Source organism: Lingula anatina, chromosome 3, assembly GCF_051362555.1.
Source record: "Lingula anatina isolate TDL-2025a chromosome 3, LinAna3.0, whole genome shotgun sequence".
In the NCBI taxonomy this organism is placed as follows: Eukaryota; Metazoa; Brachiopoda; class Lingulata; order Lingulida; family Lingulidae; genus Lingula; species Lingula anatina.
In genome coordinates this window covers 6,704,636-6,725,077 of record NC_141769.1, presented here as the reverse complement: position 1 = coordinate 6,725,077, position 20,442 = coordinate 6,704,636, and the positions used below count along the sequence as shown (strand labels likewise).

Below are 20,442 nucleotides of genomic sequence, written 5' to 3'. Positions count from 1 at the left end.
AGTTTTTTATGGCCATCAATGGAGGTCACGTGGTCTAAAGACAACTTTAGATATCAGAATAATAGCTATAACTGCCGTTTTGTGGTAAAACAGAATATATTATATTTCTATGAGTTGTTCACAATATTTTTATTATGATATATAGATCTCATACGAAGAGTTATTATCCCTTTAAGCCAAAACCGGGCCGACTTTGATCCCATTGTGCTCTTTAACGTCTTAGGTGAACCCAAACTAAATCTCAGCACAAAACATAGTCACAGAAAAAAACGCTCCGTGTCGGTTTCTCAAACAAGGCCCTGTGAACATTGTGAACTTCGACGGTGATGATAAGACCATGTTCGGGGACTGGCGTATCACAAGATGAAATACATCTGTACGGCACCCGGGCTATCGATTGTAAATGCAGATGTAAACGTGTACAACCAAACTGGCCTTCTGCGTGACAAGGTAGGTTTCCATTTGGTCTAAGATCTACCATCGAAGCCTCTGCGACTTCTTGATAATTCCGCTGTTTTAAACACAGCTATACCCTTGTCCTCATGTTCGAATGCTAGAGTGTGTAATGCAGTAATTTTGCTCTATATGATTTCTGAAAATTGAATATATAACTATAAGAAGTATAACGTATATACGGTGGGCAGGTGGGTCAGGCACAGCGCTGTCGTTGGCGTGCGCAGCTGCGCTCAATTGCCCGGTTTCCAGAGCCGTTTTCGCCATGTTCATAAAGAAAGATATATAAAAGGGTTTTATCTCTGGTTTTCCTCCTGGACTAGCTTTAAAAATGTGCAATTTTAATAACGTACTTTACTCTTAATTTAGACTGAATGTCCCCAACGTGATTAAAGGAAAAACTTTTTTTGGGGTGGGTGGGGGTGGGGGGGGGGGGGGGGTAAAAAGGAAGGTGTGTTCAGTTCACAAAAATAACCCCCAGACTCGTATATTAACTTAATACAGTCGCTTGCTTGTGCATGCGACTCGTTTTATGGCCGTACATGTAATTATATAACGCAAATGAACGTGTTCAATTTGAACTTATGATTTGTATGCCCTACGCAGTAGTGCAGCATTGGATCCATTATATACTCACTAAAGTTTGTATGTTTGGTATCTTCACAAATTTTGTTAAAATTTCTCGATGATAATTATTAATTTACAGCTCAGGAAAAAACTTGTGTGACAGTAGATTATAAAGTTGAGTAAAGAAATATAGGTCTTCTCAAGCAACAGCAAATGTACATGTTAACATGAATGTTTTGAATTCCTAAATGAAGCCATCATGGTTGAATCAAAAGTGAAAGTAGAAAATGGTGAATGGCATAGAGAACTGTAAAATTAATGCACTTAATCACTGCTTCAGTGGATTATTTGTCTTTAATAATACATCTAATTCTTCTGTATTTTTACTCAGACTGTTTATTTAAATAAAAAATTAAAATCTTTATTCAAAATGCAGCGCAGTCTGTATCAAATTTTCATTCAGTGCCCAGTGGAATACAGGGCTTAAGTTAATGTTGTTTGATTAGCAGTAGTTCTACACTGAGGGGGCACTGTGACTGGTAGACTTCTAGGACTTGATTTGTCCACTTTCTGTATCTGAACATGGAAAGCAGGTGTGATCCAAGCTCCACATGGGCATCTCTCCCCTAAAATGTAAACAGGACATCAATTTGAGAATTCATGTTACAATGCAACCAGTAGTGTGATATCACATAAGAGGAAAAAAATAAGTGCTCTCTATACACAGAATTCTTAATATTACAAACCCTTATTTTACTCATCACCTTATACCCCTCATTGTATATCACATGCAAACCTTGTGGATTTTTTTCCTTTGCTATTTGCTGAGAGTGATTTTTAAAACATTGTCGAAGGAGAATCATTACATAGAATTTTGCAGAATACTGACCATTTGTAAGTACAGTGTACCTACCTGCCCAATTAAAAGACCCTAGTTTGGCATTGCACTTCGGACAAGAAAGCTGGAAGGGAAATATAACTGATCAATCTACAACATTTGTATTATGTATCATTCTGTGAGTCTGCATAGCAAATGGCTTATTATTATATGAAAGAAAAAACTAAGAAAGAAACATTTTATAAATTTTATAATTCGTCTGTGTGCCCCTTCCCCCCAATCTGCCAGTGAAGTATACTCACTTTCCCCTCTAGACTACTGATACAGTCAGACATCCATTGCACTGGTTCTATGAAGTAAGACTGTGAGCACATGGTCTCTTTTTCATCACTACTGCTATGGCTGCCATCATGTTTTATACTGTCTCGCCTCCAGTCAAATGCAGCTTCGCCTATACCCTCAGAATGAGACAAAAAGCTGGTCTGTTTGAAAAGAATGCGTCTGAAATGCAACAACATAATTTTAGCAGTGACAAAGAGAATTGTTTTTATAAGTTGATTGGACATTATTTTTTTTTCATATGTGGCATGACGTTTCAACCTTAACCAAAATTCCTGTATCTTAATATAAAATGTCTCAAATTGTCTCAAATCTCAGTTGTTAATCATTTTTCTTGGTTGGATAGTTATAAATTTCTCAAATAAGTCTTTTGATAATGTTAAACACAATAATCTTGGAATATCAACCACAGGACCATGGTCTAAACATTCATGCAGGCTGTAATGCTAATTCACATACAGTTAGCAGAAAAAGGTGAAAAATATGAAAAAGTTTGCCTTAAATGATGCTACAAGTGAGTTACCTTTTTCTACACCCATATGTGAACTACTTGCCTGCACTTTTTACATCTATACACTGTTTCGCCACCAGTTCCTCCCACAGAGGGATCAGGTTCTAATGTATCTGCATTAATGTCTTCTAAGGAACGTGCTGTGCCAAAAATGATTAGAAAAGCAAATCATTAAAAAATATACTGAATATTTTCATCGTTTTTCTCCATCGAGTCTTCATGAATGCCATGTAATCAAAGATGAGACTGCCTTTCAGTGAAGTCTAAAAATATGCAGTGGGATCTGACCTACTCTTACTATACTCTTAAAATACTAAGTTTTTAATTAAAAGAAAAGCAAAACAATAGCTTTTTGGTTTCATTTGCTTGGATATGATGTAAGAAAATTAAAAAAAAAAAGCAACTAAGAGGAAGCGTGTTTAGGAATCCACCTAGTTACCTGTTTGTACCCTGGCAGACAATTTATTCCAGAAATAAATTTTATACTTTGGATGTTTCTGGTCAAGTCTACTACCCATTTCTTCGAATAAGTGTAATTGTTGCATAAATCCTGGGTTTGGCCTAAAATAAATCAGATATTTACTAGTAAACTAACTAACAGTTCTGCCTTCCATATCCTGTTATGAATAAAATGTTGCACAATCTATATGATAAAAATATTTTTAAAAATTATTTGTTAATGATATTTTGTAAGAATCAAAACAGTACCCAACATGTCTCTTCTCTTCAATTTTGCCAAGAGCTTCCTCAACGCCTATATTGTGCTTTCTCATGAGATAAGCTGCTGTTATGGTGGCACTCCTAGACACCCCTGCTGCACTGAAGTGAAAATAAAAATTAATAAATAGTCTGAGTAATAATACAGAAGAATTAAATGTATTATTGAAGACAAATAATCCACTGAAGCAGTGATTAAATACATTAATTTTACAGTTCTGCCATTCACCTTATACTATTTCACTTTTAATTCAGCTATGATGGCTTCATTGAGGAATTCAAAACATTCATGTTAACATGTACATTTGCTGTTTCTTGGAAAGACCTATATTTCTTTACTCAACTTCATAATCTATGCAGTTACACGATAGGTTTTTTTCTGAGCTGTAAACAAATACTAATTATGCAATTATTATCCATTGTTATTTTAATTTGTGAAGATACCAAACATACCAATGCACCAGCACTCCTCCCATCTTCACTCCATCCTCAATAAACTGAATGCACTCTTCAAAATAACTCAGAAGGTCAGTCTCTGGGTCATCCAGAGCATGGATGAATTTACACTGAAATGTCATTTGTTGTGTAGTAGGCAGTGGCTTCACATCAATGGTCAGAATGTGTGTCACTGCTTTCTGTTGTAATGTCTCTGTGTCACTGGCATCGTCCCTGCTCCCTATGTACAGGTTGATGTCTACTCTAGCCAAGTCACCCATGATCTTGATTTCTGAAATTTGTCACTGTTCACATATGATAATTATAAAACACAAGCTGAAATATTTTAGTACTGTTAGCGTCCAGCCAAACTGGGTGTAGGTCTTCATCAGACCGATGTGAGTAGATGTTGTTACTCACTGACTGCTAGGTGGTATAGCTACTGCCTACTGGGTATAGCTACCAAGGCCCTCTTGTAGATGTCAGGTAGATCATCACTGTACATGTGTAACTGTTTAGTCTAAATTATCAGACTTCAATTAGGACTTCTCCTGCATAATTTTAATATTTGTTTAATTTTTATTTGTACTGGTACCTGCATGCTAAAATATGGAATGTATTAGATATATAAAACTTAAACTAAGTGTGCTAGACACAGGAAACTTTGACTACTGTATATATAAACATCATAAATAAAGTGGCAATTCATATAAAATGGAAATGATTGTGTCTGACTATAATATAATGGTAAGTATTGCACATTTCCTTACACACTGCATACATCACAAAAACATTACCCCCCCCCCCCCCCCCCACCACCACCACCACCACCACCATATGACATGGTAAATCTGTGATCAGCTATTCTGTATCAGTTTTCATTATATAAATATTACCTTGGCATATACCCAGTAGAGCCGACTGATATAAGGTTTACTAAATTAATGTACATACATTGTAATAGTACTGCAACTGGGGGGGGGGGGAGGTGGGAGGAGAGGTAATCACTAATGCATAAATCATCAATGATATCTCACCAAATGTACCAGTAGCCGTAGGGATTCCTCTCCCACTTCCAATCCAGCTAGCTTTAACTGTGGGTAAAAATAGACATTTGTACCCCCTACACACACACACACACACACACACACGGTTCTCATTACCATCATTACCATTACTAATATTGTAGTAATACATTGATGTAAACTTTGACTAGAGACTGAGTTGAGGCACACAGTCTTGAGTACGTACAGTAGGCCCTGTACATGTACTGTACTGGTAGCTCGAGTACATGTACAAGAACGTGTATCCAAACCGATCCTCTGCAAATCATTTCACTGATTTATCATATAAAAATTGAACATCATGCAATATATAATAAAACGCCTATAAGACATGCGTGAGAAGCTCAAGTGCATGCCTAAGTTTTTACCTTTTCACAAACATGCATGGAGTCGTAGCAGCGGTTGCACCATCAAGGAAGGTGATTTCCCATGACGTCATCACTGTGAATGTTTAAACCGAGGCTGGATTCTCCGCTGAAAATAGATCTAAGCACCTCATGAGAAGAGTACGGAGAAGTAGGCTAAGCGCAGATATAGATCGATGCCTGTTTAGACTAATTTAAATGCTGCTTCTTTGATTAACTTGTGTTTTTAGTTAATTATTTTTATATTAGTTTTTAATTTTTCTGTGTTGTTTAGGTTTTTATATAGGCCAGCACTGCTCAGACGCGCGGTTAAAAGAAATGAATTATTTTTTATTAATGTTGCTGCTATTCAAATAAATTACTTTGCAAATTTACTTACTTATTTTTAAATCTTTTTTAAAATAAACTTTCGAAAATTTTTTTACCAATGAGGTTACAGCAAATTTTCATCCCAGCGATAACCTCGGATCTTGTAATATTTGGAAGGCATAAAGTCTTTAGAGTTTCGTGTAAAAAACATCTTAAAATCAGTAAATGAATTACCAAACTAATTTCTTTGACTAGCGGAGACATTGTACAAAGTCACTGCACAAATTTATTAAAATAAGACATTGAAATATATCATGATCACGGAGTTATATGGGGTGGGAACTGCAAAAGTGCCTGCAAGTGAACCATAACACACACACACACACACACACACACACACATCCGCGGATGCAAAATCGTGAATTTAAGATAATGACCAGTTGTTGTCAAATCGATCAGTTATTCTAAACCATCCCCGCCTAAGCATCATTTTGAAGACAAAGTAGAGAAAAGAAATATAATTGAGAATGCAGACTTTATGTTAATGACGAGCAATAAATTGTTGTCAAAATTGATCACTAATTCTAAACTATACCGGATTATTATGCAAAAAGTAATTTTTCCGGACACACGAACGCCTGCATACGAGGCAAGCTCGTTCTTGTTGTGGTGAACTGACATCTGCGTCATCTAGGATTTGAACTCATGAGTTGGCGATAGGCCTACCATCTTTTTCTGTTGAATGCGGTTTACGGGTGATGTGATGTGGTTCTACTGTATACAGGGAAAGTTACTGAATCATATCAATTTCGGTCGCTTTCATTGATAAGCCTGCCTGTCATGTTCCTAGCTATATGATTTCAAGTGATTTTATTTTCATTTTGTGTTACACTGAGGTTACGTTCGACTTCGCCTGTGGCGTTATAGAGCACGTTGAGATCCAAAGCGGTTTACACCTTGACGATTTTAGTTTGGAGTAGTCTTTGCCATTTGAAATGCAGACTGTGGCATTTCCCCAGGGACTGTGTGACCATACGAACAGTCTTGATAGGCAAAGGACAAGGAAAAAAATGTATGAATGGGTAAAGCAATAGCGGCAACGCTATTTTTGAAAAAAATTGAGAACTTTTCTTGCAGATTATCCCAACGAGAAAATAGCACTTTTCGATGAAATGGCAGTCTTACATGCGTGGCGCCGTATCGGGTCAGCAATTGACTCGATTCAAGTTTGACATGTGACGTACCTGGAAAAAGATAGAGTTCAATGAGCTTACCCTCGTCAACACCATTTTGAGGTCTTTTAAGTGAAGAGAAAGGAAGTGTTATTGACGATGCAGTCTTGATGAGAATGACCAGCAAAAAGTCTATGTCAAGTCGATCACTTATTGTAAACTATGCCGTTTTTTATGCAAAAGGTTCATATCAAATCACCGTATTTATCTTTAAGTAATAAATCTACTAAAAAAGATGTAAGATCTTCATAGATGCACCACTGTGACAACAACTTTTTTTATTAATGGTGCAAATGGTAATTTGCGAGGACCCACGAGAGGCCGCATTCGTTCCTGTGGCTTCCCGCTCCCAGCGCCAGTTCGATGACGTTGTTGTGGTGAACTGACGTGCGTCTTCTGGGATTCGAACCCGTGACTCGACGTTTTTGCATTTGTTTTTTTGCAGCCGTGCACGCTACCGACTGCGCCGTGACAGACCCGCCCACCCTCCGTACTTACGAGTTTCCTTTTATAGTAATCGAACTCAATTTTTTGCAAATTATTTCTGGAATAAAAATATTTCGTCGCATCCTCGGATTCGAACCCGCGTACGTGGGTCTGCCTGTCTTCCAGTCGGCAAAGTTACCACGGAGCCAGACAAACTTGGTTAGATGACAGAAGATCAAATGGAAACTTTTTACCTTCTCACGGAGAGGGCCAGTTTGGATATACACGTATATATATCTCCAGTTACCATCGATAGCCAGGGTGCTGCGTTTCTTTCCCGAGCCACGCCAGGCCACGAACATGGTCTTCTCATGAACGTTGAAGTTTGTCACGTCCACTAGACCTTGTTTGACAACCTGAAACGGAGCCTTCCTACATATATGACTTTCTTTTACTTTCAGTCATTGAGAAAGTGTTTGCTTCAACTATGACGGTAAAAAGACGAAATGGTATCAAAGGCCGTTCACACCGGGACGGTTTTAGTTTAAGCAAGCCCCTATGAAAAGGGAATCGTTAAAAAAATTCAAATGTGTAAGTCTGGTGCGCTTTCCATTCTAGCAATTGGGAGGATACAAAATTTGAGAAAAGAAAACATATTTGGCATATAACTCCACCCACAAGATACCATCTTTTTCTGTTGAATGCGGTTTACGAGTGATGTGACGTCATTCTACTGTATACAGGGAAAGTTACTGAATCATATCAATTTCGGTCGCTTTTATTGATAAGCCTGCCTGTCAGGTTCCTAGCTATATGATTTCAAGTGATTTTATTTTCATTTTGTGTTACACTGAGGTTACGTTCGACTTCGCCTGTGGTGTTATAGAGCACGTTGAGATCCAAAGCGGTTTACACCTTGACGATTTTAGTTTGGAGTAGTCTTTGCCATTTGAAATGCAGACTGTGGAATTGCCCCGGGGACTGTGTGACCATACGAATAGTCTTGATAGGCAAAGGACATGAGAAAAAAATGTATGAATGGGCAAACCAATAGCGGCAACGCTACTTTCGAAAAAAAAAAAAATTGAGAACTTTTCTTGCAGATTATCCCACCGAGAAAAAAAGGACTTTTCGATGAAATGGCAGTCTTACATGCATGGCGCCGTATCGGGTCAGCAATTGACTCGATTCAAGTTTGACATGTGACGTACCTGGAAAAAGATAGAGTTCAATGAGCTTACCCTCGTCAACACCATTTTGAGGTCTTTTAAGTGAAGAGAAAGGAAGTGTTATTGACGATGCAGTCTTGATGAGAATGACCAGCAAAAAGTCTATGTCAAGTCGATCACTTATTGTAAACTATGCCGTTTTTTTATGCAAAAGGTTCATATCAAATCACCGTATTTATCTTTAAGTAATAAATCTACTAAAAAAGATGTAAGATCTTCATAGATGCACCACTGTGACAACAACTTTTTTTATTAATGGTGCAAAAGGTAATTTGCGAGGACCCACGAGAGGCCGCATTCGTTCCTGTGGCTTCCCGCTCCCAGCGCCAGTTCGATGACGTTGTTGTGGTGAACTGACGTGCGTCTTCTGGGATTCGAACCCGTGACTCGACGTTTTTGCATTTGTTTTTTTGCAGCCGTGCACGCTACCGACTGCGCCGTGACAGACCCGCCCACCCTCCGTACTTACGAGTTTCCTTTTATAGTAATCGAACTCAATTTTTTGCAAATTATTTCTGGAATAAAAATATTTCGTCGCATCCTCGGATTCGAACCCGCGTACGTGGGTCTGCCTGTCTTCCAGTCGGCAAAGTTACCGCGGAGCCAGACAAACTTGGTTAGATGACAGAAGATCAAATGGAAACTTTTTACCTTCTCACGGAGAGGGCCAGTTTGGATATACACGTATATATATCTCCAGTTACCATCGATAGCCAGGGTGCTGCGTTTCTTTCCCGAGCCACGCCAGGCCACGAACATGGTCTTCTCATGAACGTTGAAGTTTGTCACGTCCACTAGACCTTGTTTGACAACCTGGAACGGAGCCTTCCTACATATATGACTTTCTTTTACTTTCAGTCATTGAGAAAGTGTTTGCTTCAACTATGACGGTAAAAAGACGAAATGGTATCAAAGGCCGTTCACACCGGGACGGTTTTAGTTTAAGCAAGCCCCTATGAAAAGGGAATCGTTAAAAAAATTCAAATGTGTAAGTCTGGTGCGCTTTCCATTCTAGCAATTGGGAGGATACAAAATTTGAGAAAAGAAAACATATTTGGCATATAACTCCACCCACAAGATACCATCTTTTTCTGTTGAATGCGGTTTACGAGTGATGTGACGTCATTCTACTGTATACAGGGAAAGTTACTGAATCATATCAATTTCGGTCGCTTTTATTGATAAGCCTGCCTGTCAGGTTCCTAGCTATATGATTTCAAGTGATTTTATTTTCATTTTGTGTTACACTGAGGTTACGTTCGACTTCGCCTGTGGTGTTATAGAGCACGTTGAGATCCAAAGCGGTTTACACCTTGACGATTTTAGTTTGGAGTAGTCTTTGCCATTTGAAATGCAGACTGTGGAATTGCCCCGGGGACTGTGTGACCATACGAATAGTCTTGATAGGCAAAGGACATGAGAAAAAAATGTATGAATGGGCAAACCAATAGCGGCAACGCTACTTTCGAAAAAAAAAAAAATTGAGAACTTTTCTTGCAGATTATCCCACCGAGAAAAAAAGGACTTTTCGATGAAATGGCAGTCTTACATGCATGGCGCCGTATCGGGTCAGCAATTGACTCGATTCAAGTTTGACATGTGACGTACCTGGAAAAAGATAGAGTTCAATGAGCTTACCCTCGTCAACACCATTTTGAGGTCTTTTAAGTGAAGAGAAAGGAAGTGTTATTGACGATGCAGTCTTGATGAGAATGACCAGCAAAAAGTCTATGTCAAGTCGATCACTTATTGTAAACTATGCCGTTTTTTATGCAAAAGGTTCATATCAAATCACCGTATTTATCTTTAAGTAATAAATCTACTAAAAAAGATGTAAGATCTTCATAGATGCACCACTGTGACAACAACTTTTTTTATTAATGGTGCAAAAGGTAATTTGCGAGGACCCACGAGAGGCCGCATTCGTTCCTGTGGCTTCCCGCTCCCAGCGCCAGTTCGATGACGTTGTTGTGGTGAACTGACGTGCGTCTTCTGGGATTCGAACCCGTGACTCGACGTTTTTGCATTTGTTTTTTTGCAGCCGTGCACGCTACCGACTGCGCCGTGACAGACCCGCCCACCCTCCGTCCTTACGAGTTTCCTTTTATAGTAATCGAACTCAATTTTTTGCAAATTATTTCTGGAATAAAAATATTTCGTCGCATCCTCGGATTCGAACCCGCGTACGTGGGTCTGCCTGTCTTCCAGTCGGCAAAGTTACCACGGAGCCAGACAAACTTGGTTAGATGACAGAAGATCAAATGGAAACTTTTTACCTTCTCACGGAGAGGGCCAGTTTGGATATACACGTATATATATCTCCAGTTACCATCGATAGCCAGGGTGCTGCGTTTCTTTCCCGAGCCACGCCAGGCCACGAACATGGTCTTCTCATGAACGTTGAAGTTTGTCACGTCCACTAGACCTTGTTTGACAACCTGGAACGGAGCCTTCCTACATATATGACTTTCTTTTACTTTCAGTCATTGAGAAAGTGTTTGCTTCAACTATGACGGTAAAAAGACGAAATGGTATCAAAGGCCGTTCACACCGGGACGGTTTTAGTTTAAGCAAGCCCCTATGAAAAGGGAATCGTTAAAAAAATTCAAATGTGTAAGTCTGGTGCGCTTTCCATTCTAGCAATTGGGAGGATACAAAATTTGAGAAAAGAAAACATATTTGGCATATAACTCCACCCACAAGATACCATCTTTTTCTGTTGAATGCGGTTTACGAGTGATGTGACGTCATTCTACTGTATACAGGGAAAGTTACTGAATCATATCAATTTCGGTCGCTTTTATTGATAAGCCTGCCTGTCAGGTTCCTAGCTATATGATTTCAAGTGATTTTATTTTCATTTTGTGTTACACTGAGGTTACGTTCGACTTCGCCTGTGGTGTTATAGAGCACGTTGAGATCCAAAGCGGTTTACACCTTGACGATTTTAGTTTGGAGTAGTCTTTGCCATTTGAAATGCAGACTGTGGAATTGCCCCGGGGACTGTGTGACCATACGAATAGTCTTGATAGGCAAAGGACATGAGAAAAAAATGTATGAATGGGCAAACCAATAGCGGCAACGCTACTTTCGAAAAAAAAAAAAAAATTGAGAACTTTTCTTGCAGATTATCCCACCGAGAAAAAAAGGACTTTTCGATGAAATGGCAGTCTTACATGCATGGCGCCGTATCGGGTCAGCAATTGACTCGATTCAAGTTTGACATGTGACGTACCTGGAAAAAGATAGAGTTCAATGAGCTTACCCTCGTCAACACCATTTTGAGGTCTTTTAAGTGAAGAGAAAGGAAGTGTTATTGACGATGCAGTCTTGATGAGAATGACCAGCAAAAAGTCTATGTCAAGTCGATCACTTATTGTAAACTATGCCGTTTTTTTATGCAAAAGGTTCATATCAAATCACCGTATTTATCTTTAAGTAATAAATCTACTAAAAAAGATGTAAGATCTTCATAGATGCACCACTGTGACAACAACTTTTTTTATTAATGGTGCAAAAGGTAATTTGCGAGGACCCACGAGAGGCCGCATTCGTTCCTGTGGCTTCCCGCTCCCAGCGCCAGTTCGATGACGTTGTTGTGGTGAACTGACGTGCGTCTTCTGGGATTCGAACCCGTGACTCGACGTTTTTGCATTTGTTTTTTTGCAGCCGTGCACGCTACCGACTGCGCCGTGACAGACCCGCCCACCCTCCGTCCTTACGAGTTTCCTTTTATAGTAATCGAACTCAATTTTTTGCAAATTATTTCTGGAATAAAAATATTTCGTCGCATCCTCGGATTCGAACCCGCGTACGTGGGTCTGCCTGTCTTCCAGTCGGCAAAGTTACCGCGGAGCCAGACAAACTTGGTTAGATGACAGAAGATCAAATGGAAACTTTTTACCTTCTCACGGAGAGGGCCAGTTTGGATATACACGTATATATATCTCCAGTTACCATCGATAGCCAGGGTGCTGCGTTTCTTTCCCGAGCCACGCCAGGCCACGAACATGGTCTTCTCATGAACGTTGAAGTTTGTCACGTCCACTAGACCTTGTTTGACAACCTGGAACGGAGCCTTCCTACATATATGACTTTCTTTTACTTTCAGTCATTGAGAAAGTGTTTGCTTCAACTATGACGGTAAAAAGACGAAATGGTATCAAAGGCCGTTCACACCGGGACGGTTTTAGTTTAAGCAAGCCCCTATGAAAAGGGAATCGTTAAAAAAATTCAAATGTGTAAGTCTGGTGCGCTTTCCATTCTAGCAATTGGGAGGATACAAAATTTGAGAAAAGAAAACATATTTGGCATATAACTCCACCCACAAGATACCATCTTTTTCTGTTGAATGCGGTTTACGAGTGATGTGACGTCATTCTACTGTATACAGGGAAAGTTACTGAATCATATCAATTTCGGTCGCTTTTATTGATAAGCCTGCCTGTCAGGTTCCTAGCTATATGATTTCAAGTGATTTTATTTTCATTTTGTGTTACACTGAGGTTACGTTCGACTTCGCCTGTGGTGTTATAGAGCACGTTGAGATCCAAAGCGGTTTACACCTTGACGATTTTAGTTTGGAGTAGTCTTTGCCATTTGAAATGCAGACTGTGGAATTGCCCCGGGGACTGTGTGACCATACGAATAGTCTTGATAGGCAAAGGACATGAGAAAAAAATGTATGAATGGGCAAACCAATAGCGGCAACGCTACTTTCGAAAAAAAAAAAAATTGAGAACTTTTCTTGCAGATTATCCCACCGAGAAAAAAAGGACTTTTCGATGAAATGGCAGTCTTACATGCATGGCGCCGTATCGGGTCAGCAATTGACTCGATTCAAGTTTGACATGTGACGTACCTGGAAAAAGATAGAGTTCAATGAGCTTACCCTCGTCAACACCATTTTGAGGTCTTTTAAGTGAAGAGAAAGGAAGTGTTATTGACGATGCAGTCTTGATGAGAATGACCAGCAAAAAGTCTATGTCAAGTCGATCACTTATTGTAAACTATGCCGTTTTTTTATGCAAAAGGTTCATATCAAATCACCGTATTTATCTTTAAGTAATAAATCTACTAAAAAAGATGTAAGATCTTCATAGATGCACCACTGTGACAACAACTTTTTTTATTAATGGTGCAAAAGGTAATTTGCGAGGACCCACGAGAGGCCGCATTCGTTCCTGTGGCTTCCCGCTCCCAGCGCCAGTTCGATGACGTTGTTGTGGTGAACTGACGTGCGTCTTCTGGGATTCGAACCCGTGACTCGACGTTTTTGCATTTGTTTTTTTGCAGCCGTGCACGCTACCGACTGCGCCGTGACAGACCCGCCCACCCTCCGTCCTTACGAGTTTCCTTTTATAGTAATCGAACTCAATTTTTTGCAAATTATTTCTGGAATAAAAATATTTCGTCGCATCCTCGGATTCGAACCCGCGTACGTGGGTCTGCCTGTCTTCCAGTCGGCAAAGTTACCGCGGAGCCAGACAAACTTGGTTAGATGACAGAAGATCAAATGGAAACTTTTTACCTTCTCACGGAGAGGGCCAGTTTGGATATACACGTATATATATCTCCAGTTACCATCGATAGCCAGGGTGCTGCGTTTCTTTCCCGAGCCACGCCAGGCCACGAACATGGTCTTCTCATGAACGTTGAAGTTTGTCACGTCCACTAGACCTTGTTTGACAACCTGGAACGGAGCCTTCCTACATATATGACTTTCTTTTACTTTCAGTCATTGAGAAAGTGTTTGCTTCAACTATGACGGTAAAAAGACGAAATGGTATCAAAGGCCGTTCACACCGGGACGGTTTTAGTTTAAGCAAGCCCCTATGAAAAGGGAATCGTTAAAAAAATTCAAATGTGTAAGTCTGGTGCGCTTTCCATTCTAGCAATTGGGAGGATACAAAATTTGAGAAAAGAAAACATATTTGGCATATAACTCCACCCACAAGATACCATCTTTTTCTGTTGAATGCGGTTTACGAGTGATGTGACGTCATTCTACTGTATACAGGGAAAGTTACTGAATCATATCAATTTCGGTCGCTTTTATTGATAAGCCTGCCTGTCAGGTTCCTAGCTATATGATTTCAAGTGATTTTATTTTCATTTTGTGTTACACTGAGGTTACGTTCGACTTCGCCTGTGGTGTTATAGAGCACGTTGAGATCCAAAGCGGTTTACACCTTGACGATTTTAGTTTGGAGTAGTCTTTGCCATTTGAAATGCAGACTGTGGAATTGCCCGGGGACTGTGTGACCATACGAATAGTCTTGATAGGCAAAGGACATGAGAAAAAAATGTATGAATGGGCAAACCAATAGCGGCAACGCTACTTTCGAAAAAAAAAAAAATTGAGAACTTTTCTTGCAGATTATCCCACCGAGAAAAAAAGGACTTTTCGATGAAATGGCAGTCTTACATGCATGGCGCCGTATCGGGTCAGCAATTGACTCGATTCAAGTTTGACATGTGACGTACCTGGAAAAAGATAGAGTTCAATGAGCTTACCCTCGTCAACACCATTTTGAGGTCTTTTAAGTGAAGAGAAAGGAAGTGTTATTGACGATGCAGTCTTGATGAGAATGACCAGCAAAAAGTCTATGTCAAGTCGATCACTTATTGTAAACTATGCCGTTTTTTATGCAAAAGGTTCATATCAAATCACCGTATTTATCTTTAAGTAATAAATCTACTAAAAAAGATGTAAGATCTTCATAGATGCACCACTGTGACAACAACTTTTTTTATTAATGGTGCAAAAGGTAATTTGCGAGGACCCACGAGAGGCCGCATTCGTTCCTGTGGCTTCCCGCTCCCAGCGCCAGTTCGATGACGTTGTTGTGGTGAACTGACGTGCGTCTTCTGGGATTCGAACCCGTGACTCGACGTTTTTGCATTTGTTTTTTTGCAGCCGTGCACGCTACCGACTGCGCCGTGACAGACCCGCCCACCCTCCGTACTTACGAGTTTCCTTTTATAGTAATCGAACTCAATTTTTTGCAAATTATTTCTGGAATAAAAATATTTCGTCGCATCCTCGGATTCGAACCCGCGTACGTGGGTCTGCCTGTCTTCCAGTCGGCAAAGTTACCACGGAGCCAGACAAACTTGGTTAGATGACAGAAGATCAAATGGAAACTTTTTACCTTCTCACGGAGAGGGCCAGTTTGGATATACACGTATATATATCTCCAGTTACCATCGATAGCCAGGGTGCTGCGTTTCTTTCCCGAGCCACGCCAGGCCACGAACATGGTCTTCTCATGAACGTTGAAGTTTGTCACGTCCACTAGACCTTGTTTGACAACCTGGAACGGAGCCTTCCTACATATATGACTTTCTTTTACTTTCAGTCATTGAGAAAGTGTTTGCTTCAACTATGACGGTAAAAAGACGAAATGGTATCAAAGGCCGTTCACACCGGGACGGTTTTAGTTTAAGCAAGCCCCTATGAAAAGGGAATCGTTAAAAAAATTCAAATGTGTAAGTCTGGTGCGCTTTCCATTCTAGCAATTGGGAGGATACAAAATTTGAGAAAAGAAAACATATTTGGCATATAACTCCACCCACAAGATACCATCTTTTTCTGTTGAATGCGGTTTACGAGTGATGTGACGTCATTCTACTGTATACAGGGAAAGTTACTGAATCATATCAATTTCGGTCGCTTTTATTGATAAGCCTGCCTGTCAGGTTCCTAGCTATATGATTTCAAGTGATTTTATTTTCATTTTGTGTTACACTGAGGTTACGTTCGACTTCGCCTGTGGTGTTATAGAGCACGTTGAGATCCAAAGCGGTTTACACCTTGACGATTTTAGTTTGGAGTAGTCTTTGCCATTTGAAATGCAGACTGTGGAATTGCCCCGGGGACTGTGTGACCATACGAATAGTCTTGATAGGCAAAGGACATGAGAAAAAAATGTATGAATGGGCAAACCAATAGCGGCAACGCTACTTTCGAAAAAAAAAAAAAAAATTGAGAACTTTTCTTGCAGATTATCCCACCGAGAAAAAAAGGACTTTTCGATGAAATGGCAGTCTTACATGCATGGCGCCGTATCGGGTCAGCAATTGACTCGATTCAAGTTTGACATGTGACGTACCTGGAAAAAGATAGAGTTCAATGAGCTTACCCTCGTCAACACCATTTTGAGGTCTTTTAAGTGAAGAGAAAGGAAGTGTTATTGACGATGCAGTCTTGATGAGAATGACCAGCAAAAAGTCTATGTCAAGTCGATCACTTATTGTAAACTATGCCGTTTTTTTATGCAAAAGGTTCATATCAAATCACCGTATTTATCTTTAAGTAATAAATCTACTAAAAAAGATGTAAGATCTTCATAGATGCACCACTGTGACAACAACTTTTTTTATTAATGGTGCAAAAGGTAATTTGCGAGGACCCACGAGAGGCCGCATTCGTTCCTGTGGCTTCCCGCTCCCAGCGCCAGTTCGATGACGTTGTTGTGGTGAACTGACGTGCGTCTTCTGGGATTCGAACCCGTGACTCGACGTTTTTGCATTTGTTTTTTTGCAGCCGTGCACGCTACCGACTGCGCCGTGACAGACCCGCCCACCCTCCGTCCTTACGAGTTTCCTTTTATAGTAATCGAACTCAATTTTTTGCAAATTATTTCTGGAATAAAAATATTTCGTCGCATCCTCGGATTCGAACCCGCGTACGTGGGTCTGCCTGTCTTCCAGTCGGCAAAGTTACCGCGGAGCCAGACAAACTTGGTTAGATGACAGAAGATCAAATGGAAACTTTTTACCTTCTCACGGAGAGGGCCAGTTTGGATATACACGTATATATATCTCCAGTTACCATCGATAGCCAGGGTGCTGCGTTTCTTTCCCGAGCCACGCCAGGCCACGAACATGGTCTTCTCATGAACGTTGAAGTTTGTCACGTCCACTAGACCTTGTTTGACAACCTGGAACGGAGCCTTCCTACATATATGACTTTCTTTTACTTTCAGTCATTGAGAAAGTGTTTGCTTCAACTATGACGGTAAAAAGACGAAATGGTATCAAAGGCCGTTCACACCGGGACGGTTTTAGTTTAAGCAAGCCCCTATGAAAAGGGAATCGTTAAAAAAATTCAAATGTGTAAGTCTGGTGCGCTTTCCATTCTAGCAATTGGGAGGATACAAAATTTGAGAAAAGAAAACATATTTGGCATATAACTCCACCCACAAGATACCATCTTTTTCTGTTGAATGCGGTTTACGAGTGATGTGACGTCATTCTACTGTATACAGGGAAAGTTACTGAATCATATCAATTTCGGTCGCTTTTATTGATAAGCCTGCCTGTCAGGTTCCTAGCTATATGATTTCAAGTGATTTTATTTTCATTTTGTGTTACACTGAGGTTACGTTCGACTTCGCCTGTGGTGTTATAGAGCACGTTGAGATCCAAAGCGGTTTACACCTTGACGATTTTAGTTTGGAGTAGTCTTTGCCATTTGAAATGCAGACTGTGGAATTGCCCCGGGGACTGTGTGACCATACGAATAGTCTTGATAGGCAAAGGACATGAGAAAAAAATGTATGAATGGGCAAACCAATAGCGGCAACGCTACTTTCGAAAAAAAAAAAAATTGAGAACTTTTCTTGCAGATTATCCCACCGAGAAAAAAAGGACTTTTCGATGAAATGGCAGTCTTACATGCATGGCGCCGTATCGGGTCAGCAATTGACTCGATTCAAGTTTGACATGTGACGTACCTGGAAAAAGATAGAGTTCAATGAGCTTACCCTCGTCAACACCATTTTGAGGTCTTTTAAGTGAAGAGAAAGGAAGTGTTATTGACGATGCAGTCTTGATGAGAATGACCAGCAAAAAGTCTATGTCAAGTCGATCACTTATTGTAAACTATGCCGTTTTTTTATGCAAAAGGTTCATATCAAATCACCGTATTTATCTTTAAGTAATAAATCTACTAAAAAAGATGTAAGATCTTCATAGATGCACCACTGTGACAACAACTTTTTTTATTAATGGTGCAAAAGGTAATTTGCGAGGACCCACGAGAGGCCGCATTCGTTCCTGTGGCTTCCCGCTCCCAGCGCCAGTTCGATGACGTTGTTGTGGTGAACTGACGTGCGTCTTCTGGGATTCGAACCCGTGACTCGACGTTTTTGCATTTGTTTTTTTGCAGCCGTGCACGCTACCGACTGCGCCGTGACAGACCCGCCCACCCTCCGTCCTTACGAGTTTCCTTTTATAGTAATCGAACTCAATTTTTTGCAAATTATTTCTGGAATAAAAATATTTCGTCGCATCCTCGGATTCGAACCCGCGTACGTGGGTCTGCCTGTCTTCCAGTCGGCAAAGTTACCGCGGAGCCAGACAAACTTGGTTAGATGACAGAAGATCAAATGGAAACTTTTTACCTTCTCACGGAGAGGGCCAGTTTGGATATACACGTATATATATCTCCAGTTACCATCGATAGCCAGGGTGCTGCGTTTCTTTCCCGAGCCACGCCAGGCCACGAACATGGTCTTCTCATGAACGTTGAAGTTTGTCACGTCCACTAGACCTTGTTTGACAACCTGGAACGGAGCCTTCCTACATATATGACTTTCTTTTACTTTCAGTCATTGAGAAAGTGTTTGCTTCAACTATGACGGTAAAAAGACGAAATGGTATCAAAGGCCGTTCACACCGGGACGGTTTTAGTTTAAGCAAGCCCCTATGAAAAGGGAATCGTTAAAAAAATTCAAATGTGTAAGTCTGGTGCGCTTTCCATTCTAGCAATTGGGAGGATACAAAATTTGAGAAAAGAAAACATATTTGGCATATAACTCCACCCACAAGATACCATCTTTTTCTGTTGAATGCGGTTTACGAGTGATGTGACGTCATTCTACTGTATACAGGGAAAGTTACTGAATCATATCAATTTCGGTCGCTTTTATTGATAAGCCTGCCTGTCAGGTTCCTAGCTATATGATTTCAAGTGATTTTATTTTCATTTTGTGTTACACTGAGGTTACGTTCGACTTCGCCTGTGGTGTTATAGAGCACGTTGAGATCCAAAGCGGTTTACACCTTGACGATTTTAGTTTGGAGTAGTCTTTGCCATTTGAAATGCAGACTGTGGAATTGCCCGGGGACTGTGTGACCATACGAATAGTCTTGATAGGCAAAGGACATGAGAAAAAAATGTATGAATGGGCAAACCAATAGCGGCAACGCTACTTTCGAAAAAAAAAAATTGAGAACTTTTCTTGCAGATTATCCCACCGAGAAAAAAAGGACTTTTCGATGAAATGGCAGTCTTACATGCATGGCGCCGTATCGGGTCAGCAATTGACTCGATTCAAGTTTGACATGTGACGTACCTGGAAAAAGATAGAGTTCAATGAGCTTACCCTCGTCAACACCATTTTGAGGTCTTTTAAGTGAAGAGAAAGGAAGTGTTATTGACGATGCAGTCTTGATGAGAATGACCAGCAAAAAGTCTATGTCAAGTCGATCACTTATTGTAAACTATGCCGTTTTTTATGCAAAAGGTTCATATCAAATCACCGTATTTATCTTTAAGTAATAAATCTACTAAAAAAGATGTAAGATCTTCATAGATGCACCACTGTGACAACAACTTTTTTTATTAATGGTGCAAAAGGTAATTTGCGAGGACCCACGAGAGGCCGCATTCGTTCCTGTGGCTTCCCGCTCCCAGCGCCAGTTCGATGACGTTGTTGTGGTGAACTGACGTGCGTCTTCTGGGATTCGAACCCGTGACTCGACGTTTTTGCATTTGTTTTTTTGCAGCCGTGCACGCTACCGACTGCGCCGTGACAGACCCGCCCACCCTCCGTACTTACGAGTTTCCTTTTATAGTAATCGAACTCAATTTTTTGCAAATTATTTCTGGAATAAAAATATTTCGTCGCATCCTCGGATTCGAACCCGCGTACGTGGGTCTGCCTGTC

At 40.3% G+C, this 20,442-nt stretch overlaps 1 protein-coding gene across 2 annotated transcripts; it reads right to left on the bottom strand.

Annotated features, from left to right (window-relative positions):
• Nucleotides 1-943: 943 nt before the first annotated feature.
• LOC106173653 (dual specificity protein phosphatase 12) lies at nucleotides 944-5,409 on the bottom strand. Of its 2 annotated transcripts, XM_013554849.2 has the most exons (8): nucleotides 5,293-5,409; nucleotides 3,879-4,152; nucleotides 3,417-3,527; nucleotides 3,148-3,269; nucleotides 2,752-2,848; nucleotides 2,161-2,359; nucleotides 1,934-1,982; nucleotides 944-1,646 (listed from the first exon to the last, which is right to left on the bottom strand). In XM_013554849.2, exons 2-8 carry the CDS (start codon nucleotides 4,139-4,141, stop codon nucleotides 1,504-1,506), a joined length of 984 nt encoding a protein of 327 aa, XP_013410303.2. In that variant the 5' UTR covers nucleotides 4,142-4,152; nucleotides 5,293-5,409; the 3' UTR covers nucleotides 944-1,503. The 2 variants fall into 2 exon arrangements, with proteins under 2 accessions (XP_013410303.2, XP_086865913.1); XM_087009787.1 differs by lacking the exon at nucleotides 5,293-5,409 and having other exon boundaries at nucleotides 3,879-4,165.
• Nucleotides 5,410-20,442: the final 15,033 nt, after the last annotated feature.

Coding starts and splice junctions, on each gene's coding strand:
- LOC106173653 (XM_013554849.2), bottom strand. CDS start 4,141: ATGGGTGACTTGGCTAGAGTAGACATCAACCTGTACATAGGGAGCAGG. Junction 2,849..3,147: donor GTCTGCCAGGGTACAAACAG/GTAACTAGGTGG, acceptor TTTTTGGCACAG/CACGTTCCTTAGAAGACATT. Junction 1,983..2,160: donor TCAGTAGTCTAGAGGGGAAA/GTGAGTATACTT, acceptor TTTCCCTTCCAG/CTTTCTTGTCCGAAGTGCAA.